General features: G+C 37.2%; 2 protein-coding genes across 3 annotated transcripts; one reads left to right on the top strand and one right to left on the bottom strand.

Moving 5' to 3' along the window:
- Positions 1–1,126: 1,126 nt before the first annotated feature.
- Positions 1,127–6,589, bottom strand: slc30a1b (solute carrier family 30 member 1b). The gene is given in 2 exon segments (NM_001089583.2): positions 1,127–2,137; positions 5,774–6,589. Coding segments are annotated over 2 exon segments (1,428 nt in total). The 5' UTR covers positions 6,345–6,589; the 3' UTR covers positions 1,127–1,280.
- Positions 6,590–8,271: 1,682 nt separating this feature from the next.
- kif3cb (kinesin family member 3Cb) lies at positions 8,272–19,091 on the top strand. 2 transcript variants are annotated; one of them, NM_001017849.2, is given in 8 exon segments: positions 8,272–10,002; positions 10,113–10,214; positions 10,302–10,424; positions 12,069–12,187; positions 12,270–12,386; positions 12,470–12,578; positions 18,495–18,652; positions 18,736–19,087. In NM_001017849.2, coding segments are annotated over 8 exon segments (2,280 nt in total). In that variant the 5' UTR covers positions 8,272–8,562; the 3' UTR covers positions 18,848–19,087.
- The last annotated feature ends 8,860 nt before the right edge of the window (positions 19,092–27,951 follow it).

Genomic DNA, 27,951 nt, shown 5'->3' with positions numbered 1-27,951 from the left:
TCAGCTAAAAATGAACATTTCCTCACTATTTCTTCACCCATGGTTTCAAATCTTTATGAGTTTCTTTTATTCTGGTTAACACAAAAAAGTAAATTTTGTAGAAAGTTAAACCCCTGCAACCATCGACTTCCATAGTGGACAAACAAATACTATGTAAGTAAATAGTTACAGCTTTCCAACTCTATTTAAAAATCGTCTTTTGTTTTTGGTAGAAGCAAGACACTCATAAAGGTTTGAAAGGAAAAAATGTTGAGGAAATGATAACAGAATTTTTATTTTTAGATGAACTATATCTTGAATCTACTTACATATACTCACATATCTGGTCTCAAATAAGAACCATCCATAAATCTGTATTTGACTTTCATATGTGGTTCAAACAGAAAACACAGCATGTCATTTTACAAACCCTTTTATCTAAAACACACTGACTCCTGCAATAAGCAGATTCGAAACATTCTTTAAAAACACACACACACCAATACAACATGAACCTGCATATTCTTGGATTATACCGTAAAACTATTAATGAAAAATAAACATCTGATATGTATATTCATCAATATATGTCTTCATTTATAACTATATTGATCTTTGAAGGGATAGTTCAACCAAAAATGAAGATTTCACTAATTACTTAATCTAAAGTTGGCGGTTCATTCTGCTGTGGTGACCCCAGATTAATAAATGGACTAAGCCGAAAAGAAAATAAATGAATGAATCTAAACATTTATGAGTATCTTTCTTCTGCTGAACACTAAAGAAGATATTTTGAAGAATGTTCAAAACCTGTAACCATTGACTTCCATGGTAGGAAAAACAAATACCATGAAAGTTGATTGTTACAGGCTTCCATAATTTTTCTAAATAACTTCTTTTGTGTTATTAAAAAACTCGTAAAGGTGGGAAACAAGTTAACAATGAATAAACAATGACAGAATTGTCTTTTTTGGGTGAACTATATATCAAGCAACCATTGATAGCAAAAATACAAAGATAAAACTGCATTCTGTATGTATGTATGTATATATATATATATATATATATATATATATATATATATATATATATATATATATATATATATATATATATATGGTTTATATATAGATCACAGCACGGAGTCTAAAGTTGTTACGTTTAATCAACCCAAATCTCTGAAACATACTTCTGCAGTAATCAGATTTGCAATAATCCACACAATGGCCCTAATTAGACACATTTCCTGTGTATGAGAAAGCAGCCGTGTGCAACTCATGCAACATAATGTCCTCCTTGACCTAAACCGATGATTCCATCTCCGTATGTACAGCATCGTCCACCTTTTTCCCATCACCCCATTCGACAGCATGACTGTGAGGTTTATCGTGCCTACATTTGGCTAACTCCTCCTCTGGCTTAGCCCTTTTGGTAGGATTACAACATAGTTTGGGTTTGCATTGGCTTCGGCAAGAAAGCTCACACTGGGGTTCACCAAACCCTTCAGAAAAGGCTGAAAACTCTGGTTGAACGGTAGTAGCGTGGATGCCTTCATCGTGGAAGACGTCTTTAATGCGTTTGGCGATGTCCATGTATAAAGCCGGATCGGTGCATTTGATGTGAGCGGTCGCAATAATGCGTGCACCAGCCAGCTGCCAGATATGCAGGTCATGAACTGCTAGAACTCCATCCAGGCTCTTTAGTTTGCCTTTCAGCTTGGGCATGTCGATCTGCTCAGGCACTGTTTGCAGGAGAATCAAAGCCGACTCTTTTAGTAGGGGGAATGTTGTGTAGAGCAAAATGCACACCATTATTAGACATAACGTCGGGTCGAGATAAAGCACCCAACATGGGCCGGCCACAGATATGGTTCTGGGAATCCGGTCGGGGGTTTTGGATATGCTCAAGACGGTGGTGTTAACATGGTGGTGGTCTGTTAAGTGGTTGTTGCGGCAGGGGTTGTAACAGATTTGGTCGCTGTGGCATGGGGTCCACACAAAAGTGAAGATCAAGGCGTTGACGACCACAACGATGGAGCCGAGCGCATCGCCGAGCACGTGCAGAAACACACCGCGCATGTTTAGCTGCGACGCCGACTCGGGAGACTGATCCAGATCCTCCAATGAACCCTTGGCAGTGATCCTGATGTTCAGGGAGTCTATAAAAGAAGTGCTTATTGTGAGCAAAATAGTAAAGAAAGTAAATACAATTCTGTTATGTTTTCAGTTACTTTATGAGCATAAAAAAGCAAAGCTAAAAGTACGAAAATCTGTTTGCTGAGACCTTTATTTCAGTGTGTTGATTGAATACTAAATATTCAGTAGGGAGCTGGGCTTTTTTTGTGCATCATTACCTCATAGAAAACTAAGGGTAAGAGGGGCATGGTTACGAATATTGTGATTGAAGCCATCAAACCAAGATGTCCTCACTGCTGCCCACAGCTTGATGACGTAGGCGATCGATAACCACGTAGCGGACTTTGTACTGCCCACTAAGGTAACACCCATGCTACTGTGATGGTTGGGTTTAGGGTAAAGGGAGGTGTAGCGATCGTCCTTGTACCGGCCACTAAGTGAATGCCCATGCTGCTGTGATAGTTGGGTTTAGGGTAGGGGGAGTTGTAAGCAATTGTCAACTATGTAGTGAACCTTGTACTGCCCAATGAGGTAACGCCCATGCTACTGAGACGGTTGGGTTAAGGGTAGGGGAAGGTGTAGCGATCGTTCTTGTGCCGCCCGCTAAGGTAAACCCATGCTACTGTGACAGTTGGATTTAGGGTAGGGGGAGGTGTAAGTGATCGTCAACTACGTAGTAGACCTTGTACCGCCCACTAAGGTAGCGCCCATGCTGCTGTAATGGTTGGGTTTAGGGTAGGGGGAGGTGTAAGTGATCGTCAACTACGTAGTAGACCTTGTACCGCCCACAAAAGTAGCGCCCATGCTACTGTGATGGTTGGGTTTAGGGTAGGGGGAGGTGTAGTGATCATACCTGTACCGCCCACTGAGGTAATGCCCATGCTACTGGCATGGTTGGGTTTAGGAAGGAGGAGGTGTAGCGATCGACCGTACCTGTACCGCCCACTAAGGTAATGCCCATGCTATTGTGCAATTGGGTTTAGGGTACAGGGAGGTGTAGCAATCGTCCTTGTACCGGCCACTAAGGTAATGCCCATGCTTCTGTGATAGTTGTGTTTAGGGTAGGGGGAGGTGTAAATGATTGTCGACTATGTAGTGGACCTTGTACTGCCCAATGAGGTAACGCCCATGCTACTGTGTTGGTTGGGTTTAGGGTAGGGGGAGGTGTAGCGATCATACATGTACCGCCCACTGAGGTAATGCCCATGCTACTGGGATGGTTGGGTTTAGGAAGGAGGAGGTGTAGCGATCGACCGTACCTGTACCGCCCACTGAGGTAATGCCCATGCTATTGTGCAATTGGGTTTAGGGTACGGGGAGGTGTAGCAATCGTCCTTGTACCGACCACTAAGGACGATGCTACTGTGTTGCATGCTACTGTGTTGGTTGGGTTTAGGGTAGGGGGAGGTGTAAGCGATCGTCAACTACGTAGCAGACCTATTCAACTACGTCATCAAGCTGCAGCGAGGACTGTCTCAAACTGAAGTCAACAGAGAAGGACCACCATTCCAGACGCAGAAGCAATGGTCAGAGTTTGATTGAAAATTAACATAAACTTTTAATGACATAAAAAAAAAATTAACATAAACCTAAATATTGGAAATTTAGACGTTAAATACCTTATTAAACATTTTGAAGCCGTTTGTTCAGCTTAACAATAATAGTAACAATAGTAATACAGTTTAATATGGGAATATATGCAGATAAACTATATTACCCATGATGGTGTACAGTAATTTCCACAAATCAGAAAGTCTCACAGTGAGCAAAGCACAACAAACATATTCTTCAGCTCCGCGCAGTTCCACAATAAACCTTCATATAAACCTGAAATATATTTATGCTAGTTTTATATTTGTCTAAAATTTTTATTTGATTGTGTCATTAGCGACACACATAATTGTAGTTCTGTCATGACAACTGAGTGATTTAGTATATGCATATGGCAAAGTTGATGTGTTTGGTCTTTGTGGCATAGATCTGCTACGCTGTTTCTGCTGCTGTTTTGATTGTTATGGCTGAGCAAGTAGCAAGACATGTTACTCCCAATATAGACCATTTTGAGGGATGTAAACGAAAATAATGGCCCCAACATATTACATTTTTAATTTCAATAGCTTCCGAGAATCCAAAAAGAGCCACATATTGATAAATAATGTTATGATTGCTGTTTTAACATTGAGTTATGATTGAATTGCTTCTTGTTACAATCATGAAGTAGTTTGATAACAAGCAGGAAGTGTTTATGGCCCAATCACCACATTGTTATGGTCTATAATCACAGAGTTAAATGACATAACTTTGTATTTATTTCTCTCATTAAAGCTGTGAAGTACACACTCTTGTCCCTTTGTCAGATTTTATACTTCTTTGCAAATCAAAGTATGTAATGTTGTTTTTCTCTTCATAACAGGTTAATTTGATTCATGCCTTATAATATTTAAACAAGGACTTTTTAAAATCCTTATGGCAAAAATTAACCCAAAACCGTCACATGTCACCGCTGAAAAAATGGGCCAAGATTGCAAAAATAATGAGCAGAAAAATAGGAAAATTAGGAATAGGAAATATTCTCAGTAGACGATTGCTACAGAGCTTTTATGTTTTCCTGTCATTTGTGATGACAATTTTAATACTGTACTTAGGATTAAAATCACACTTTTAAAATTCCCAGATATTTTATGACTTTTAAGGTTACCACAATTCACATCTTAAATTTTTAGTCAATTGATGACTGGATGCAGATTTTCAACAGGAAAAAAACTACTTATTTAAATACATTTCTATTACCCCTTCAAAAGCTGTATTAACTTTGAAGACAATTCCAGGCTTGGAAAAAATCCACTTTTGAAACTAATATTTCAAGAATTTCCAGAACTGTAAAATCCCATGTTTAGATTTTAATCGCTTACATGTTTTTTTTTTTATTATTATTGGAATGAAAGTACAATTTTACCATTCCCTAATATCCAGACTGATCATAACACTGAGCTCATGTAACTATACATTTGGTTATAAATAAAAGTATAATGAAAACACATGTGTTTATTATTATTAGTAAAAAACATTATCTGCATCAAATTAAATTCAGACAATTGATTTTACAGTTATTTTAGATGCAGTATCTACGTTCAAGTTTCAAACATGCATAAATGTCAGATAGATTATTTCTCAAATATTGTCTGATTGTCATCCAACATTATGCTTATATTTACATAAAGGTAAACAATATACTATTTTGACCTGGATTAAACATTTCTTAAACAATATATGTATATTATATAATATAAATTATAATGAATACTTTAAAAACTTCTTTCTTGGAAATAAGTTAAACTTCCCAGGTTTGAAGATAAATAATTAATTATATATAATTTCAATCAGTTAGTATTTGGGGCTGTACCATTACAATATTCTTGTTCGAAATATGCCAGGTAAGATTTTTCTTAAAATATATATTGTTATGTTACTTTTATAACAATGTACACATTATAACAATCAATATATTGAATGATGTTTTAGTGGGTGTCCTCTATAAATTCTGTAGCTCTTATTTTTGATCAGAAAGAAAATGTAAACACAATGTAATGATGATTTTAACTCTAATACACTATCATGAGGAGTTAAAAAAGTATTTTATTTTTGACCAACATAAATACCTGATTTCTGCTCGCAAGTGTGATCTCCTTGTGAACTGTTTATCATGAGATTGCATGCTTCTTCGTGCGCCTTTGGTTTTTCTCTGTGGTTAGTCTGGTGCGCGTGAGAGTGTCCGGCGTGAGAGTGCCCACCATGCGCATGCCCGTGCCCACCAAACCCCGCGTGTCCGTGGAAGAGAAACAGACCGAGAACATTCACCAAAAGACCCGCAACACCGACCCAGATGACCACGCGTGGGTTCTCGATCTCATGCGGCTGCGTGTAGCGCTCAACGGCCTCTAAAAAGATAGTGAAGCAGAGGGCTGTCAAAAACACGGCGTTCACCAGAGCTCCCATCACTTCTGCGCGGATCCATCCGTACGTGTTCTTACTGGTGGATCGAGTGGTCTCCGCAAAGCTGACCGCGATTAAAGCCACTGTTAGAGCTATTACGTCCGACAGCATGTGAAAAGAGTCCGACAACATCGCGAGAGATGCTGTTATTCTGCTGACCACAACTTCCACAACAAAAAACACCAGCGTTAAAGTGAGCATGCACAGCAAACGCACCCGATTCTGCCCTAAACCCATTTTGTCTTCAAATTAAAAATGCAAAAAATAAAAAAATGTAAACAAAATGTTATTATTTACATTTCGCGATGGTTTAGATGATCAATGCTGCAAGTAAACGCTGTTGCTATAGGCAACTCACGAAATGTCAGTTGTTCGACGCATATAAGATACATTTCATTTACAGAGAGCAATAACTGTCTGCCATACAGGGTGATGATGGAGTAAAATGCGCGTGGATCTTCGGTACAAGTCAAACGAAACTTGAGACTTTGCACCCGGACCGGTGAACTTCTCTCCACACGCTCTGAGTGACTGCGAGTCTCTGCTGCGTCCCCATTGGCCGAATATCAATGCGTGCTGGAGTCACGTGGTCAAGGAGAAACACATTCTGCTGCCACTTCAGACGATGCAAATCAGTGCAATTAGAGCAAATGGACGAAAATTACTCCAAGGTGTGCAAAGATTAGGTGGATTGGTCATAAAGGAAGATTATCATTATCTATAAACTTCATTATTGTGAATCTGAGTCACATCAGTATCATGACCAACCCTGAAAAGACTGTGGATTGTACAATTATAAACTGGCTATATATATATATATATATATATATATATATATATATATATATATATATATATATATATATATATATATATATATATATATATATATATATATATATATATATATATATATATATATATATATATATAGGGCTAATAATTTTGATCTTAAAATGTTTTGTTTTTTTATTATTAAAAACTGCTTTTATTCTAGCCAAAATAAATAAGACTTTCTCCAGAATAAAAAATATTATCGGACACAGTGTGAAAATTTCCTTGCTCTGTTAAACATTTTTTAAGAAATATTTAAAAATCAAAATATAAATAAACAAATTCAAAGGGGGCTAATTCTCACTTTAATAATTCCTTGTCACTGGGGCAGTATCTCTTTATTGGTCAGAACTGTATCTTAAGACAAGGAAACAAATTTGTAGTTTGTACTTTTAAGGACACAATTTATACCATGGAAAACAAAATGTAGCTTTGGTTTTTAAAACCTGCAGATATAATATTGTATCTTCATCAAAGGTAAAAATTTAATCCATGAAGGTACCGCTACAGTGTCAAGACACTTTGTACCTGAACAGTGTCAAAAAGCTTACCAAACATTAAAGTGCCTTAAATGTTTAGTTTACATTATAGTTTTGTTTTACCAGTTGTTTTGTATCATTAATAATTAATGCTTTTGAGTTTCTTTTAACAAATGCTTGTAAATGATTTTTTTAGGTTTCAAAATGGAAATTATTCATAAATCACTTTGTAAAATAAATCATATTTATTTTCATTGATATTGTGCAATCCTCATGTACCTTTTATATTTATATTGTGTACCTTAATTTGAGTATACCATAAAAGGTATAGAACAGTATCATAAGAGGTATTTTCTGTACCGTATAAGGTATAAGGTACACAACTGAGGATGATTATTTGTACCACAGAGACTTTTTTTCTCAGAGTGCAAAGATAGATAGATAGATAGATAGATAGATAGATAGATAGATAGATAGATAGATAGATAGATAGATAGATAGATAGATAGATAGATAGATAGATAGATAGATAGATAGATAGATAGATAGATAGATAGATAGATCTTAATTTATATAATACATTTTATATGGAAAGTGAGATATGCTATGGGCATATAGACTAATTTTAATTTCACAGTTCCCCTTCTGCTATTAGTTTCATGTTTTTTCACTTTATTTAAAGGTTTGATGTCTCTTAAACCAAAGATAAAACACCAAAGTAGCCAATTGGGCAAATAACCTAGTTACTGACCATATGATTTACACTGACTGATAATAACCTAATCGGCGGTAATCTCATGATTGAATGATTATAGCCCACACCGAGTGCGTCAGCGCCTCGCGCAGGCAGAAACAGAGTGTGGTCCACCTATCAGCATCCGTCCGCCCGTGAGCGCGCTCTGCCTATTGTCTGCGGGGAACAGGGCGTGTGCCGCCGGAGAGGGAGATGCGCGAGCCTCGCTGCATGGAGCGGTTTGTGATGCTGGCTTTGGACCACCAAGATGCTCTGCGCACACGTTTACATGGGACGGACGTGCATTTGCCGCATTTATAGCCTTTATGCGAATGAGTGTTTTCTGTCATCGCTCCTCGCGTCCTTATATAAAACAGCAGCATATTGAAGACGCGGATTTTTCATCAAAATGATGAAGAGAAACAGCTTATTGCGACCGCGCTCCATGTCGATTGGCAAGAAATCAGAGGCGGTGAAGGTGGTGGTGCGATGCCGCCCTCTAAACAAGAAGGAAGAGGCGATGAATCAGGAAAGAATTGTTGAAGTGGATGTCAGACTGGGACAGGTGAGCGTGCGTAATCCCAAATCCTCCGGAAGCCTCGTCAAATCATTCACGTTTGATGCCGTCTATGACGTAGGCTCAAAACAAAACGAGTTGTACGACTATGCATGCAAACCTCTTATTGACTCTGTTTTGCTCGGTTTCAATGGAACAATATTTGCATATGGGCAAACTGGCACAGGCAAAACATACACAATGGAAGGTGTGCCCACAGACCCCGAGACCAGGGGAGTCATCCCAAACTCGTTTCAGCACATATTTACTCAAATATCCAGGTCTCAGAACCAGCAGTATCTCGTGAGAGTGTCTTACATTGAGATATATCAAGAAGAGATACGAGATCTCCTCTGCAAGGACAACAACAAAAAACTAGAGCTCAAGGAAAACCCCGAGTTGGGCGTCTATGTTAAAGACCTCTCGTGTGTTGTGACCAAGAACATAAAGGAGATCGAACACGTCATGAACCTGGGGAATCAATCAAGATCTGTCGGATTCACCAAAATGAATGAGCGCAGCTCCAGGTCTCATGCGATTTTTGTCATAACTATTGAGTGCAGTGAAATGGGCATTGATGGTGAGGACCACATTCGTGTTGGAAAGTTAAACATGGTGGATCTTGCCGGTAGTGAGCGCCAAAGCAAAACAGGTGTGCAGGGACGAAGATTTAAAGAGGCTGCAAAGATCAACTTGTCTCTTTCTGCTCTTGGAAATGTCATTTCGGCTTTGGTAGATGGAAAGAGCACCCACGTCCCCTACCGGGATTCCAAACTCACGCGCTTGCTACAGGACTCACTGGGGGGCAATGCTAAAACCGTTATGGTGGCCACTGTTGGACCAGCTTCATGTTACTATGATGAGACTCTCACCACGCTGAGGTACGCAAACAGAGCGAAGAACATCAAGAACAAGCCAAAGATCAACGAGGACCCCAAAGATGCCCTGCTCCGTGAGTTCCAGGAGGAAATAGCCCGTCTGAAGGCGCAGCTCGAAGAACGAGGGATGCTGGCGAAAGAAAGAAGACGACAGAGGAGAAACAGCCTCAGGATGAAGAGGAGTATGAGTAGCGGAGAGGTGGAAACTCCGAGAATCGGAGAGGTAGAGGTTGTTGAGACGGTTCGGGAGGAAAGCGTGGAGGACTATTGGTGGAAGCAGCAGATGGCCAAGACCTCTGCCAATTACAAGCCAGATATTAGCAGGAAACTTGGCATGGTAAAAGAGAAAGTAAAGACTGTGGAAGAGTTGCTGAAGGAGCAACAAGCTATGGAAATTATGATCGAAAAATACAAGGTTGGTTCTTTCCACGCACATTTTTCTTTGTAGAGATTATACACTATATCATTTATTAATCACATCCTTTACTGCATGCCATGTTTTTTTTTTTTTTTTTTTTTTTTTAGGCTATGGAAAGTAAGCTTCTGGTTGGAGGGAAAAACATCATTGACCACACCAATGAACAGCAGAAAATGCTGGAACTGACGAGGCTGGAGATTGCTGAGCAGGTAACTATCAAAAGTAGTAGGCTTTACACTAAATAACAATGTACTTTTAGAATCAGAATCTCATATGCATGTAATTAATCTTTCTAGGATAGAAAAGAAAGAGAAATGCAGCAGCTGATGTTTGAACAAGACGAAGAGACCATTGAGCTGAAGGAGACCTTCTCCACTTTACAGCAAGAGGTGGAATTTAAGACTAAGAAACTTAGAAAGGTGCGTAAAGTTACAACTCATGACTGCTAACCTGCAATTTTTGACAGAATAACATCTCTGTGCCTTTCATATCACCTCTAGTTTTCTTTTTGTTCAAGTATTTTTGCACTCAGCTTGTGATTTTAAATATGTATTAATTCGGTAATGCGTCATGCATACTCTAAGTGGGATAATATACAAAAATCACAAAAAAACGTGTCTTTATCATATTATTTAGGTTTGTTATTTTGGGTTTTATTGGGTTTATAATAGTGACAATTTTGTTTGCCTATCCAGAAGTTGTTATAAGCATGGTTCCCTCAACAAAAAGTTAGCAGTATTTTTAGAGTTCATTCATTCATTCATTCATTCATTTTCCTTCGACTTAATCCCCTATTTATTAGGGGTCACCACAGCGGAATGAACCGCTTACTATTCTGGCATATGTTTTACGCAGCGGATACCCTTCCAGCCACAACGCAGTATTGGAAAACACCCATACACTCATTCACACACAGTCATACTCTACGGCCAATTTTTGTTTATCCAATTCATCTCAGATATTTGGACTGTGGGGGAAACCGGAGCACCTGGAGGAAACCCACACAAATGGGTAGAACATGGGGAGAACATGCAAACTCCACATAGAAATGCCAACTGGCCAAGCCGGGACTCGAACCAGCAACCTTCTTGCTGTGAGGTGACAGTGCTAACCACTGAGCCACCTTACCACTTTCTTTTGAGTTACACAACAAGATATCCAACTAAAATACAGAATCTTATTGTTGTATATTTAAATAATCTTTACAAATCAACAACATGTGAACAATGTAAAAATTCTGAAGCCTAAAGTTGTCAAGGAAGCTATGGCTAGGCTATAAAAATCACTAAAAATAGTTCACCCAAAGTATGTAAACACCTTTTGCATATGTATTCCTCTTGTTTCCTTCTGGTGGAAAACACTAAGAACGTTAGTGAAAAAAGTTTCACAACCAAATGTTGATAACTGTTGTCCTCGATAGTAGAAAAAAATATCATGGAAGTCAATGGGTATCAACAGCTAGGGCTTAGTGGCCACATACGTGGACAGCACATTTTAGCGCTTATGTCTAATATGTTTTATATTTTGTTACAGACATACAGGGTCATCCTGCTATTGGTGGAACTGTTTTGCAGCGTATGAAATGTCCCAAACACTGTTTTAACTGTCCAAAATGGGCAAAAAAATAGTTTTTACTGATAGTCAAAACATGTTTAAAAATATGTGTGTTAGTGTTAATAATGCATTAAAACAGTCAGGAAAAAAACGCTGTGTTCAAGGCAGAATTAAAGAGTTTTTCATTCTATTACACAAAGGTGACTTTATTGTGTTTTCTGTAAATTCAGATCATGAGTCTGCATATATGGACATATTTTTTTATAAAAGTACATCATATTAAAAGATGATTCTTAGGTTTAATTCCAATAAGCCCAAATAGCAAAGAGAAATAAAAAATGCATGTAAAAACCAGCTTGAGCCTTAAGAGGTTAACCAGACTGTATTTGATGTTTGTATGATGAAACACACACTGTATAAACCACATTTAATACATTATGGCAGCTAAATCATATTTTAGTGCTTTTTTCTTTCCCCTCGGTCAACCTTGCTTTGGTTGCTCCTCTCAGTTTTACAGTAAGCTGCAGTTGGTGAGATCTGAGATTGGAGATATCATCAATGAACATGTCACAATGAGGCAGGAACTGGAGCAGACGATGAACGAGCTGACAAGAGAGATGAAATTCAAGTACGTCCCACCAGTCCTCGCTGTTTTGAACTATACAAATACACGTGTGTGCATGAGTTTTGTCTGTTTGTATTTCCGCCAGAAATCTGATCATTGAGAACTTCATTCCTCCGGAGGAAAAGAATAAGATCATAAATCGGCTCCACTTTGATAGCGAGGAAGACCAGTGGAAAGTTTTACCTCTTCTCCCTTCAGAAAAGTATGAACCATTGTTTCAAACACTGCTGGACTAGGATGATTATAAACTTACGTCATGATGTTGTGTTTGATCTTATTTTCCAGTAACTCACCTCTCGTCCGACGAAGACCAACTTCTGTAGTGGGAAACAAGAGACCAGTTAGTATGTACGCTCAAACTGCCGTGGCACACGGGTCGCCTTCTAGATACAGGGTTAGTACTGAGTTTATATTTGACCTTAAACTGCCCTAAAATCTACTCAAAGCTAAACTATCTTAAATTCTTACACGTCACCATGTGACTCTTATGTTATTTATTGTATATGTCTCAAGTGTGTTTTGGCATACACCAATAAATTTAGATTTTTCCATTATGCCATGTTTTCTACATTAACTTTTTTTGTAAGTTTCCTAATGTACTTTAAAACCTTTGATTGGTCCACATCTTGTATTGAATAATATACTGACGCAACTTTAATAAATAGTAATAAGCTATTGAAATAATAATGATAACGATAGGCTACGAATAAAGGGTCAACCAGGGGTTTCCCAAACAACAACGTAACTCGCAGCTGAACTGTCATAGCACGATGCATCATTTGGGAAAAGAACGATGTAGTGACGAGTGTTTGCCAAAACCCATAGTTACTTTGTCGCAGATCCATCATTTGATAGATGTTAGTAACGTAAAACGCCCATAATGATGCTCTAAACGGGGTGGAATAACTACTTCTTTAAAGAAGAAACCCATCATTTCTTTGTGCAAATTAAATAGTTTTACACACACAAGCATAAAAAAAATCCAATATTAGTTTTGGTAAAAACATGCTCTTTCCATATTAATTGAATAATATGTAAATGGCACATATAGGGCCTGTGTTTTCTTTACAAATATTATTGAGAATATTCCATATTCTATTCTAAAACATATCACTTACAAAAGCTAACACGTATTCTAATCTTATATATCAATCATATAAATAAATAAATAAATAAATAAATAATGAGGCTATTTGTTAAAAAAATTAATTTAATATTTGTTATTTATTAGGAAATGAACAAAATCATACTTTAATAATAATATGAATAATATTAATGATGATGATATTGATTCTTCTTCTTCTTCTTCTTCTTCTTCTTATTATTATTATTATTATTATTATTATTATTATTATTATTATTATTATTGAGAAGAATATTGTTTATTTATTTATTTATTTTTTGAAAAGTTTACTTCTACAATTTGACACATGCAAACCACTGCAGAAATGTTCTAACCAACGGGCCCATGTCATATACAGTACAGATACTTCAGAAATAATTTGTTTTCACAAGCTTTGGAGACGTAACATAAATTCCGCTTTTAAAAAATAGGTCACAAATAGCTTTCGTCATGAGCCATGGTTGTGTTCAAAATGACATCAGTGTTTTCAAAGTGCACTGTGAAGTGAGCACGATTGTCAATATAAAGATCGCTAAAACCGAACTTTTAAAATTTTTTGAAAGCAAATTGCACCTAAGAGAGATGACTTTAATGGTTTTTTAACTATCCCAAGTTTAAATGTTGGAAGGAATAGGGCATATGTTTTTAAATGAATAGGGCATAGGGGGGATAACTGAGAATAGAACACAGCCAGGAACTATGCTTCTAACTACAGCTCCACAGGTGCAAGCATACAAGTTTGCAACGCAGTTTGCGAATGTTCGTTGGAATGATGGATTTGGGAAACATCAAATGAACTAATTATGTTTTTAACAACGAAACTTGGGACCATAGTTGGCTAACAATGGTTTTCAGAAACGCACCCCAGGTGGTTATGATGCCTGTTAAAGGGTTCATTTAGACTTTAAAGGTGATTTTCTTAGTATTTATTCAGTTATTTATTTATTTGATTCCAGATTTTCAAAGTGGTATATTGGCCCAAAGCAGTAGTTTCCTATCCTAACAAATATACTTAAATGGTAAATGTATTTATTTAGCTTTTAAGTGATGTTTAAGTGAAGTTTATTTATAAACAAATTTCGAGAGGATCACATGCTTATGATTGTTCACAGCTGTTCCAACTTTAGCTAATCACTGATTATACTATCAGACGATCCTTAACTCACTATAAATAACCAGACTTTTCTCATCTCAATATCTTCATCTTGAAGAAACCCCCCCCCCCCAACCCTACTTTCCTTTCTTTTCAAACGGGCGTCACGGTGGCCAGCGATTAGCGCTGTTGCCTCACAGCAAGAATGCCGCTGGTTTAATTCCTTTCCAAACCAGATGGCATTTCTGTGCGGAGTTTGCTCGTTCTCCCCGTGGTCGCGTGGGTTTTCCCCGGGTCCTCCGGTTTCCTCCCACAAAAACAAGCACTCTAAACAATTAATCCAAATAATTTTGCTAAACTCTGAGTACACCTGCAACATCCATATCTGACACTTAGTTACAATAAGCAAGGGGGGGAGTCATCGAGGTCTACCTGAGCTCAAACTCCCCTCTCGCCTTGCAACGGGAGGGAGCCCAGGGCTCGAGGATCTTTTAAGCTCAGGGCTCTCTCCCGGGACAGCACGCCAAATTAGCCTTATTATCAATCATCAGCTAAGTGTGAACTCTTGAAATACACTAATGACTGGTGTTGTGGTTCAGAGTCCTATGTAACTAAATATTTCAAGCAAATTAAAATGAAACAGTATTTGAATAATTAATAATTAATTGCACAATAAACAGATGTTAATAAATGTGTTTACCAATAGTTTTATTAATTTAGGATTAAGACTTAATAGCAAAAACATGATTTGATATTTTAATAGCCATCGAATGGAGTCTTTATAAAATGAAATTATAAATTAAATATGAATTCATCAAAATAGTCACATTTAAGAAATGTTAAAAAAAAATCATCAAATTCGATTTGTGCATAACTTAATGATGCTTTAAAGAGTTTATGAATTAACAGTGGAATTTAAAATTGTTTTGAAGGGAAATAAGGAATTGGATTCACAAATGACAGCTTTTTAATTAAAAGGGCACTTTTCATTTCCTCTTGCTAGGTTATACAATTTCCATCCATCTTACAACAGAAAATTTGCATGATTTAACCTTTACCAGCATGAGACCCACAGAGTCTTGGAAAAGCTAAACACAGAAGCTAAAACGAGAAGCTAAATGACAAAGCAAATTGAATAGCAAACAAAAAAGGAAATGGAAATGCAAATAGATTTGCCAATTTAAATGATAAACTATATCTATATTTATAATTCAATCTGTGAATGTAGTTCAAGTTCCCTGTGTTTGCAAGTGGACTTTGGGCTTTCTCGTGTAACATCAGCAAAATTAATCACTAATAGAAGCCGCATTTATGCATCCCATTTCCTCATTGAACATAAATGAACGATTATCACTTTGTGAAATCCAAATTTGCGATGTTTACTTGCTAGCACACGTTGTTATTCTTTAGCTGAAGCTAGCTATGTTTAGTTTGGAAATCTTCATCAAAGTCGGACCATTTCCTTCTGCGTTTGGAGTGCTGATCATTCTTGATATCAGTTTGACAGCTTAGATATTATAAACCATGGTTCTCCTTTTTATTACACAAACCATCAGAAACATACAACAACACAATATAAAAGGTGAACATATCAAAATTAATTTAATAATAGTAAATAAAACCCACACAGCATAATGTACAGCATTTTTACATCCAATGATTTAAACAATTAGCACGCCCAAAAAACTATTATAATAATTGATACAGTTTATAAATGTTTTTGCTTTTCAACAATTTCACAGTAGTATTACAAAAATCGAAATCATAACAAAACATTGTTATTGTGGGAGATGATTTAGCAAGTTTGAGTATATGAAATTTTTCCAATAAAATAAAGAGATATATAGACAATATATTCAAGACTTTTGCTGGATTTGTTTTCATAATAAAGAATAATAACCATGACCCTCTTTTTTCATTTCATGTAACTTTTATTTATTTTTGTCCTTTATCATAATCAGTTTTTTATTAATTCCAAGAAACTGTAATACAACTTAGAATACAGTAAAAGAGAACAGTTATTACACACAAAATGTAAAAAACCAAAAGTACAGAAGAAGATAATAATGCAAAAAAAGATTAAAAATTAAGTAGCATGAAAGATCTCATTATATTTACTCAAGAAAGCATTTCTTATTACAAATTAATCTAAGTGATTTAATTAAATGTTCTATTTCATATAAGAAGTCAATAAAATTGGATTTTTTAAGGAACCTCTGTTTGTGAATGGAAAATTTCCCAGCAAGTAAAAGAAAGTTCAGAGCAGAACCACGCCCCTTTTACCGTTAGTTTGCTATGAGGGAATGATGCGCAAAAACTGAGCCCCGCCCCATACTCCAGGGCTATTTAATTGGCAGCAATTTGTTCCGGCCCTCCAAATAGTGTGACCAAAACATCGAAAATAAATTTATTTCAGTCGAAGAACGGCCGCTATAGTTATGAAGTGATGTGTGTCTGTTCAATACAGCCAAAAGGGGCGTCCCAAATCACATACATCTGCACTATTCTATGCCTCTTTTTTGTATAAATAGTTGAGTGCATTTATGCTGAAAACTCCAAAAATAATAAGTGCACTTTAATAACCCATGTGATGCACTTATTTAACTGGTAAAATGTAGAATGTTGAACACTTCACACACTCAAAGACCGCTGCTTTACTCACTTAGCAGAAGGGGCGGAGCTATCGGCGCACATATTGGAAAACTTGAGCTGCGTCCCAAATGGCACACTATACACAATGCACTCATGCACTACGTACTTATGCACTTACACACTTAACAGGATAGTATATGTATATAATGGCGTCCCAAATGGCACACTAAAGCTGCGTCTCAAATGGCACACTATACACTATGCACTCATGCACTATGTACTTATGCACTTACACACTCAACAGCATAGTACATGTATGTAGTGTTGTCCCAAATGGAGCACTAATGTTTTTTTACTTAGCGGAAATTCAAACCGTTTCCCTGATGACGTTTGACGGTCGCCAAATCAGTGAAATAAATGACCAAACAATCAAATAATGCATGTCATGAGTATTGCCGCATTTTCCATCGGGTGGCGCTATGATCACTCTGGTTAGAGAATTTTGCTTTCACCATCCAAAATAAATCAAAGCTGCGTCCCAAATAGCATACTTATGCACTATTCTACGCCATTTTGTAGTATAAATAGTGTTAGTAGTGTGTTCACACTGAAAATGAAATAAATAATAATAAGTGCACTTTAATTACCCGGATGATGCACTCATTCAGCTGGTATTTTTCTCGTTTTTTTTAGCTCACAAGTTCGTTATTTCCAATGTAAGAATATATGCCAATATGTGCGCACAAGCGGAGTGATGCGCTCGCACATTCCAGACGCACAGAGTTGAAAACATCTCACGCCGAAGCGGTGCGATTTGTGTGTGGCTTTCAGTGCAATGTAAACAAAAGATTCAATATGTCAATATGTATAAATATCAATATGTTAGACGAATTATTACAAATTATTAAAATGATTGTGTATTTATGAACGCAGATGATAACAACAGTTCATTTAAATACTTGGCTAATATAAAGCTCAAATTAACGTGATAACCTGAAACCATGATTATTCTTCAGACTATATAATGGTACAACCAAAATCTGTAATTGTTGCATCCATAATTGTTATGCAGTTCAAAACATTACATATGAATGTGTCTGAATGTTTAATAAGCCTGCTTGAGCAATGCACTGCTTTTGTTGTGCTCAGAAATACATTGAATGTTTGTAAAAAAACAAAAAGTGTACAATGAACTGTACACCGCACTGATTATGTAGTTTCAAATACAATATATTAAAATTATAATGTAGAAAATTGGGTTTCTTAAGGAGCAAAAATACAACATCTGGGCTCTTGTATACTGTTGTGTCAACACTCATATTGCAAGTCTTATCCCTCAGGCCCCCTTATTTGGGATACTTTTCATGAACTGTCCCCCAAAACAAAACAGGCCTTTATTTATCACTTTATTTACTAATTTATTTACTTTATTAAATCCTTCTGATTCCAGTTGGTATAACAATGTATGTTCGTTTGACTACAACAATCTTTTGTTGGTACAGGCTGAGAACATCATGCTTCTGGAGCTGGATGTTTCTCCACCCACCATGGTGCCCTTGGACCTTCAGCGGTCGGATATAAGAACCCAAGACTTGATCCGTGACTTTGGCCATTACAGAAAGAGGACGACCGCGTCACGGGTCATGAAAGCCAGATCATGGTCAGCGCATGTTGCATATCATCTATAATTCAGCCAAAATGAATCGTCTGCATTTAAACCTGGCTCTTTTCTTCCTCCTCAAGGTACCAAGGCCCGAGCCATTCTGCTTGTTCGTCTGCCAGCTGTGTGCCCTCGGACCCTCAATGCTCATCAGCCTCGGGAATGGAGGCGTGTGCGTCAACGTACCAGCCATGACTCTGTACATATATAATGCCTGCAAGCATAGAAGCATAGAAAGCACTTAATTCTTATTCTTTGCACTGTTTTCATGAGCTTTAAACGATGCCGTCTGTCTTCTCCTCCATCTTTTTAGCATCAAAGCTTAGTCATTTTAAGCACAATTGTCTCCTGTATACTTGAAAAACGCTAGTGTGTGCTGTTTAAGCTTTTGATGTCATTCCTGAACAGAAATGCAAACAATAAATGTATCATAAACGGACGATCTCTCCGTGTATATTACATAACCAATGCAACCTCACAACAGTTCGTAACTTTTCACACACCAATTCGTAAAGTTATGGTGGCTTGAGAAAGTTATACAACCTACTGTTATACTACATAAACGTCTTCTACTGAGACAAATTTCTGTAAGCATCTCCTCCTAGACCGTTCATACTACAACCACCAAACTAACACCAAACCTCCAAACTGCTCTGACTCAGGTTGCTATATCTTTCCAACTGATCCCACTTATGGTTTTCCAAAAATTGTCCTGGAAAATTCGAAAAACTCCTATTGACTTAACATTGGACCAAACTTTGTGACCTCATAACTTTCTACCAGACTGTCATACAGACTTAAGTTTGGGCTCATTTACCTTAGACTACCTATCTGCCAATCACTGATGACCTTTCAACTTACTAGCCACACCCTAGCAACTGCCTCCATAGGCTTCTATTAGACAAAAAACTGCCATTGATTTTACATTAGATAAACTAACGACATACCACTCCATACTGGAAACATACGAACAAATGTACTTATCATACTAGCATTATGCTAATTCATACTAAAGCCATGCTAATTTATGTTAGCAACTGCCTAGCAACCACTCTGAATATCTTAGCAACTGCTTAGCAGCACCTTAGCAACTGCCTAGCAACACCCTAGCAACCGCCTGGCAATGCCTTGGCAACCACCTAGCAACACCTTAGCAACCACTCAGAACACCCTAGAACCCCCTAGCAGCACTATAGCAACTACCTAGCAACACCTTAGCAACCACTCAGAACACCATAGCAACTTTCTTGCAACACCTTAGCAACCACTTAGCAATGCCGTAGCAACCACTTAGCAACACCTTTGCTACTGCCTAGCAACACCTAGTAATCACTTAGCAATGCCTTGGCAACCACCTAGAACATCAAGGCAACCACCTAGCAGCCATTCAGAACACCTTAGCAACAGCTTAGTAACCACCTAGCAACGCCTTAGCAATCACCTAGAACACCCTAACAACCACCTAACAACACCTTAGCAACCACCTAGAACACACTTTCAGACTCTGCTTTCTCAAGACAACATAAAGTTTGTCTACAAACTTTACTTTTCTTGTAAATAGTTAATATTTATGAACATGTACCATCTCATTTGTGCATTTTAGTATGATTTACTCATCCCTCAATGATGGTTGGGTTTAGGGGTGGGGTTTCATATGAATTAAATGTTTAGAATTTGCACAAATTAGCCACTTTTCCTTCATTGCATAAGGTACTTACTGCACATTTTCTTGTGAGATCAGGCTGTAACCTGTTTTTGATTAGTATTGATTTGAAGTTTGTTATTTGATGGCATAAAGAAGTAGAAATCCAGTTCTGAACTGTACCTGACTCCAACTGAACACAGACACATTGATCATAATGTAAAACAACAGAAGGTTTTGAATGAGGATGCTAGTGTACCCTATAGCTCATATGACTTTAGATCACATATCATTGCCGGTCATTTTAGAGAGCTCTAGGAGGCTGATCATAAGACTAAGGCCAAGAGGCAAGAATGAACCTTTCATGCACATGCACATATACTGTTTGAATGGTTAAAGGGATAGTTGACCCAAATATCAAGATTTTCCCACAATTTACTCAAACTCAAGTGGTTCTCTGTTGTACACAAAGGAAAATATTTTGAAGAATGTTGGAAATCAGCAGCCTTTGACATCTATAGTACACTGTAAAAAATGCAGGATTCCACACAATTCATTCATTTCAAACAAATTGTTTGAGTTAATGTAACAATTTTAACAAATTGAACAAAAAAATTAAGTTGCCCCAATGAAATCTCAAGAACTGTGTTGTTTCAACTCATTTTAAATATGTTTGGACAAATAAATTTTGTTTGAGTGTATCTATATATCCATATATCTATATATTCAGTGCTCAGCATATATAAGTACACCCCGCACAAATCTCTCATTTAAATGAATACTTTCTATAAGAAGCTTTACAATGCTTTATTTGTGCATATACAGTAGATTTGTCAGTACTGAAGCCAAATTTGGAGCTTATCTAACAAAATAACTTACGAAAATGGTCCAGGAATTATTTATGCAAGGGAAAATATGAAATAACATTTTCAAAAATAGTAAAAATCAAAAGAGACAAAAAATATATGCAAATTTGTTAAAATGTTTGTGTTTTTATTTGCAATATTTTGCATGAATTTAATTATATTATCTTTCTATTTCTAAAGATGTTCTGTGACTAAAATATTATTTTAATAAATATATCTGTTCAATAAATCTGTTTTGTTTAAATGTGCTGAAATATGTTACCTTTACTCTTTGAGAAATGGATCAAAATATTCATTTTCAAAATAAGGTGTAATCAATTCTGCTGAGCACTGTACATTGCTATATAAAAACCCTATGGAGGTCAATGTCCGCTGCTGTCCAACATTCTTCAAAACATCTCCTTTTTTGATTTACAGAAGAAAGGAACTTGAACATGATTAGCACCATGTGAGTGTGAGTAAATGATGACAGAATATTATATTTTTGGGGTGAATTATCTCTTTTAAATGTCAACATGAAATCAATATTGACCTTACCTAATATCAAATAGTGAGTGTTAGATTTCCTTAAACAAAATAACTTTCATGTTAAAATACATCAACTCTAATGTGACTTCCGTCTTCCTGTGATGTCACTATAGTTTATAATCAATTGATAAAGAAAACAAGGATTTGGTATTTTTATTTCCTTCTTCGGAAGTCAATTGCTGTTTTTTCCAACATTCTTTATTAGAACCACATGAGAGTAATGCTGAGTTCAGACTGCATGATTTTCAAAGTGGTCATGTCACAGATTTTCACACTGCATGACTATTTGGGCTATAGCGTTTTGTCACTGCTTTGTTTACACTGCATGATGGATCAGCGACAGGGGCTTTCACATTGCATGATTTTACAATAGGAAGAATCGCTGACAACTTCGACCAAACTACGTCTCACAGCCAAAAACACGTAGTATATCTTTTGTTATTTACTATATAATGAGAAAGAAGCCTTTAAAGGGGTAGAAAATGTACATATTTGCTCACCTGGGTTTGAAGGAAATTAGCAATTTCTCCTCAACTTTTTTTTTTAAACTTTCTTTATGAAACTTCAAACAGACACGGGTGCTCCTGTCAAACCTCCACTAGTTTTTCCTCCATTTCTTGCGTCCAAATAAACCGAAAATGAGCACTTTTAACTTCTCCCTTAACCTCCCGCTGGCCTGCAGGTACACACACGTACACACACACACACATACACACACACACACACACACACACACACACAAACACACACACACACACACACAAGTGAATGCTGCTCTCTCATTGGCTGAGGGTGATTGCTGATGTTATTTTCAGTCCAACTCATTTCACACGGCATGATTTGAATCGCAGACAGCTCCAGATATTTAGCACACCAAATATCTCACAGTCATCACTCATTTGCGATTCTCTCAGATCGCATCTTTGATAGTTCACATTGTGTGATTGCCACTCACGTGCACGAGCACCGATTTGCCTGTGACTTTAGGCATTTGTCTACGATTTCTCAAAACCTGTCGGCGAAAAATCGGGGCTAAAATCATGCAGTCTGAATTCAGCATTAGTGAATGATGAGGACATTTAGATTTTTGGGTGAAATATCTCTTGAATGCCGAATGAGCAATATCACAAGAGTAGCAGTGCAATATGGCTGTATATCAGCACTGGTGGGAGGCGTGCTTTGCGAGGCCGCAGACCGAGTGCCTTAGCGTGTCACCAGTGCTGATAAACAGAAATATCGCACTGCTACTCGTGTGATATTGCATTTATACAACACTTCAACGGCACAATTGTGTATATAAAAAAGAAAATCAAACAAGGAGAGTCTAAAACCCTTTTGTATTAAGCACTACTTTCTTCCGCCATTCATTTACATCTGCAGCTGACGTCAGAACAGCAGAAGCTAATTCACCCACGTCACTTTACAGCTAGTATTTGATTGATTCTCTATAGCGTCATTTCTAAAGTGATAATAAAACAGCTGATTTTGCTCACATTTTAAGATTATAAGGCTGAACGTGACATGAAATGCCATCTGTCTACAGAGATATTTCCCTACAGTCTATTACAGTCTACAGTATTTCTCTGTTGTCGTCGGTATTGTGACTGTGACGGGTGCCAGGTGTTCCAACATTTACCCAGAGACTTTAAGGAATGAAAAACAGAAGAGACAGAAACTATTTCGCTCTTCTTATTGGCCTTTATGTGTTTCTCCCAAGTGCTGTCGACTACACACGTCAGTCAACCACAATGAGTAAGAAAAAGGAAAAGAAAAAGACACTCAAACATCCGTCGCAAAATAAAATGTTACTTTATTGAAATAGAAGAATGATACAGTGGTAGAGTGACCATCACACACTCCTCCTCAGAGCTCGCCAGAACTGAACTGAGCTCTCATACATGCGTGCTTAGATCTCAAAGGTAAAACAACCACAGAAGTCCAATTAAAGGGGGCCTGGCATTTATATAAAATGAATATCAAACATTAAGCGACCGTTACAATATCACATTAATTAACCCCAAAAAAAGCAGCACAATCACTACCAGACTGCTGTTGTGTTTGCGATGAGGGACAAGGCTGAATCCAGCTTATTCACAGCTTCTTATTGACTCTATCCTGTCCAACTTAAATACCTAGACGCTTCTGTTTTTCAGCCTCTTATTCGCGCTCAAGAAAACACGCAGTTTTAATCTTCTAAGCAAGGGCTTATTACGCGGTCCTGTCGCCATCTTGTGGATAGACAACGTCAACCATCTTTGACTAATGGTCGCTGAGGTGCTGTCTCTTTAAGAAATGATAAATGTTTTAACATAGGCACTCTCCTCATAAATAAACTGGATATTTGCAATCTAAACAACTACATTCTCGACTAAATTAGCCACAAAAGTACAATATGTTGCCCAACAGCAGGAATATTTGTCAAACTGTAGACCGTCCTCTGCTTGTATGTGGGCGGAGTAATACACAAGGGTGAAGAGGCCTTTGTGTGCTGTTACTGGCAAAATATCTCACGGCTATCAACCAATCAGATTCAAGAACCAGACAGAAGTGTTGTATAAATAAAGTTGCATAATGAATGTAAACAGTGTTGCCAGATTGGGCTACATCTGGCAACACTAAATGAAAAACTACTTAAAAAGTGCAATTAATGCTGGCAGTAGTCACACTTTAAAATGTAGGTGTTTAACTTAGCTTTAAAAGGCTTAAAAGTTATATATCTGCAAAAATTCCAAGGTTGCATTTGATTTGGATGACACTCTTTTGACATTAATGTCAACTAACTCTATAGATGGTTTGAGTTTGTAGAATAGGTTGACGTGTTGTTCTTTCAAAGTTACATTCAGTAGACTGTTCATGCATGGACTGCCAAAAAAGGTATCAGCTAGCTGACATTCATTCATTTTCTTTTCCGCTTAGTCCCTTTATTAATCAGGAGTCGCCATAGCAGAATGGACCGCAAGAATTTATCCAGTAAATTACGCAACTCATGCCCTTCCAGCCACCCAACTTAACACTGGGAAACACCCACTGACTCTTGCACACATTCATACACTACGGCCACGAGAACACGGGAGAACTTGCAAACTCCACAAAGAATTGCCAACTGAACCAGGAGGGACTCCAACCAGCAACCTTCTTGCTGTGAGGTGATGGCTATCCACTGCGCCACTGCGCTAGCTGACATGTACTCATAAAAAATACATGTAATATGGACTTTCAAAATAAATTGTTACATAGATTCTTAAAACTAAACTAGATTTTTCATGAGGAGTTTTATAGTACTTATATTTGCATATTTACAGTATGATACTAGCTGCGGCCAGGATCTTATAGGAGCACAACTTTTCACCTGGTGTGTGACAACAATATAACTAAGTGCAGTTTATTCATGTAAAGTAGGTCTATATTCATAATGTTTTGTGTATATTTAGATTTCGTGGGACATTTATTTTATTCAGACAGGAATGGCCAGCTAGTGTGCGCTGTGCAGGTAAACCTCACTCCTCTGACCTCTAAAGGTGCTCTAGTGACAAACGCTAGGGGCCATGGTCTTTAACCTCCTTGTAAGAGTATCTGATTCCCATGCAGAAGGTTGCCGATTCGATCCCAGCTCGAAGTAGGTTGTGTGGTGTAGGACCGGTGGGGTTGCATTGGTGCCGTGACCCGGATGGGAGTGAGGTTAAGGGGGGTGAGTGTAACGGAGGCCAGCTAGTGTGTGCTGTGCAGGTAAACCTCACTCTTCTGACCTCTAAAGGTGCTTTAGCGACAGACACTAGGGGCCATGGTCTTTAGCCTCCTTGTTAGAGCAACCGACTACCATGCAGAAGGTCGCTGGTTGGGTGGTGTAGAACCGGTGGGATTACAGAAGTGTATTGAACTCTAACATGATCTTCAACTTGCAGTGGTGTTCTCTGACGTTGATTAATGTGGTTTACATGAACAGTTCCTTTTAGTTCTTAGTTTGGGTTCATTTGTTTGTGTGAATATAACTATACAATAATTTGTTCAAAGCAAATCACTTTTCAAAAAAACACTATTCACTTCACGTGTAGCAACACTAGTTCATCAGGTTTCAATATATTAAAATAATTGGACTCAATTAATCTAAAATATGCCTGCACTTTCAGGATTTTAAAAAAGTTCAACAAAACCGTTTTGGCGGCCTCTGCCCATGTTCTGCCCTTTTTCTTCTTCTGTCGTTCCCTCATGTCTGCGCTCGGTCATGAATAATCGACCTGTGTGCTGTGCAAAGTGTTGATGTTGCTTTAGTTACCCTGCAAGACCTGCGATCTCTGCCATATTGGTTTACTGTACAATATAGTCTCTGACAGGGCCTCATGGTGGTGCAGTGGGTAGCATGATCACCTCACAGCAAGAAGTTCACTGGTTCGAGCCCCTGCTGGGTTAGTAGGCATTAATGTGTGGAGTTTACATTTTCTCCTGTGTTTCTCGTGGGTTTCTTCCGATTGCTCCAGTTTCTCCTACAAGTCAAAGACATGCGCTATAGGTGAATTGAATAAACTAAATTAGCCGTAGTGTATGTGTATGAATGTGAGTGTATGGGTGTTTCCCACTGTTGGGTTGTGGCTGGAAGGGTATCTGCTGTGTAAAACAAATGATGGATAGGTTGGTGGTTCATTCTGCTGTGGCGACCCCAGATTAATAAAGAGACTAAGCCAAAAAGAAAATGAATGAATGAATGAATGAATGAATGAATGAATGAATGAATGAATGAATGAATGAATGGATGAATGAATGAATGAATGGATGAATGAATGAATGAATGAATGAATGAATGAATAAATGAATGAATGAATGAATGAATGAATGAATGAATGAATGAATGGTCTCTGACATTCATTAATGTGGTTTACTTGAACAGTTCATTTTAGTTGTAAGTTTGGGTTCATTTGTTTGTGTGAAATTAACTGTACATTGATTTTCGAGAGTTTCCTAGCAAACAATTTTGTTTAATAGACATCTAATAGACATCTAAATGCAGACAGCTTGGCTAAAACAACTTGGGCTGTCAGTGAAAATCTAACAGAAAAAAAGCCCAAAACTAGTCTCCAAATAGACAGATTAGACACACAGCAAATTTGTCATTGTACATTTTAGACCACAGGTGCTGAATTGAACACTTTTCTGGAGTATATATGAGTCCCACCAGCCAAGTGGCCATGTTAAACTTTCAAAAGTGTTAAACATATACACCTCTGCAGTGTATAACTTTTTACAATTAGAGTGTAAACATGCACACCACATTAAACATTTTAATACCTGCAGGGCAAATTGTCCAGTGTACATATAACTCCAGAAGTGTTCAATTACACTCTCTCCTGGAGTCCCACCAGCCCAGTGTTTAAGTTACACTTTAAAAAGTGTTGAATGGATACATTTAAGCAGAGTAAATAGTTTTGTACGCAAAAACTGTATACTATTAAATACTCTATCAACACTGCCAGGTCATATAAAGCATAAACTCATTTTTTAAACTGACATGAGTAAAAGTTAACATTTTCCCCACATGAAATTCACAAAGAAAGTTTGTATTTGAATGTTTTAACACCCTGGAAGATTTATAATAATAATAATAATAATAATAATAATAATAATAATAATAATAATAATAATAATAATAATAATAATAATAATATAAAAATGTCAATGAACTCTTCTTACTAAAATGAGGGTTTAAGTGTTTAATTTAACCCACATCAGTGTTAAAAACAGTATTAGGTACACTTGGATTTTAACAACACCTCAGAATTTGCTCTGCAGACTTTGTATGTGTAATTACTGTATTCATTTCTGTTTATTTGACGACTAGTCTAGTTTTGTGCTATTCTTTGACGTCTATTAAATTTTCACTGACAGCCCAAGTTTAGCCTTGTTTTAGCCAAAACGACAATGTTTAGACGTCTAGACATCTTTTAAAGACAACAACAACAACAAAAAAAGGCTTGCTGGGTTATTTCACTCCACATGCAGCTAGTTCTTATATAAGCCATCAGGTCTCATATATTACAATAATTTAACTTAATTCTTCTCAGATGTTCCTGCACTCTCAGGATTTCAAAATAGTTAACTAATTTGATCCATTTTTGGAAATGCTGTATTATTTTAAAACCATGCTAAGCTTAATTTATCTTTTGAATTGTTAATTGATTAAATACATCTTTGATTAAAGTACAACACATAGGCAGGTCAAACAATATAAGATCAGAACTACATTAAGTAGGCTATGCTTTTTATGTAGCATT

Source organism: Danio rerio, chromosome 17, assembly GCF_052040795.2.
Source record: "Danio rerio strain M-AB ecotype USA chromosome 17, GRCz13ab, whole genome shotgun sequence".
NCBI lineage: Eukaryota > Metazoa > Chordata > Actinopteri > Cypriniformes > Danionidae > Danio > Danio rerio.
Note: the sequence above shows the minus strand (reverse complement) of the source record. Positions and strands in the feature narration are given on the sequence as shown.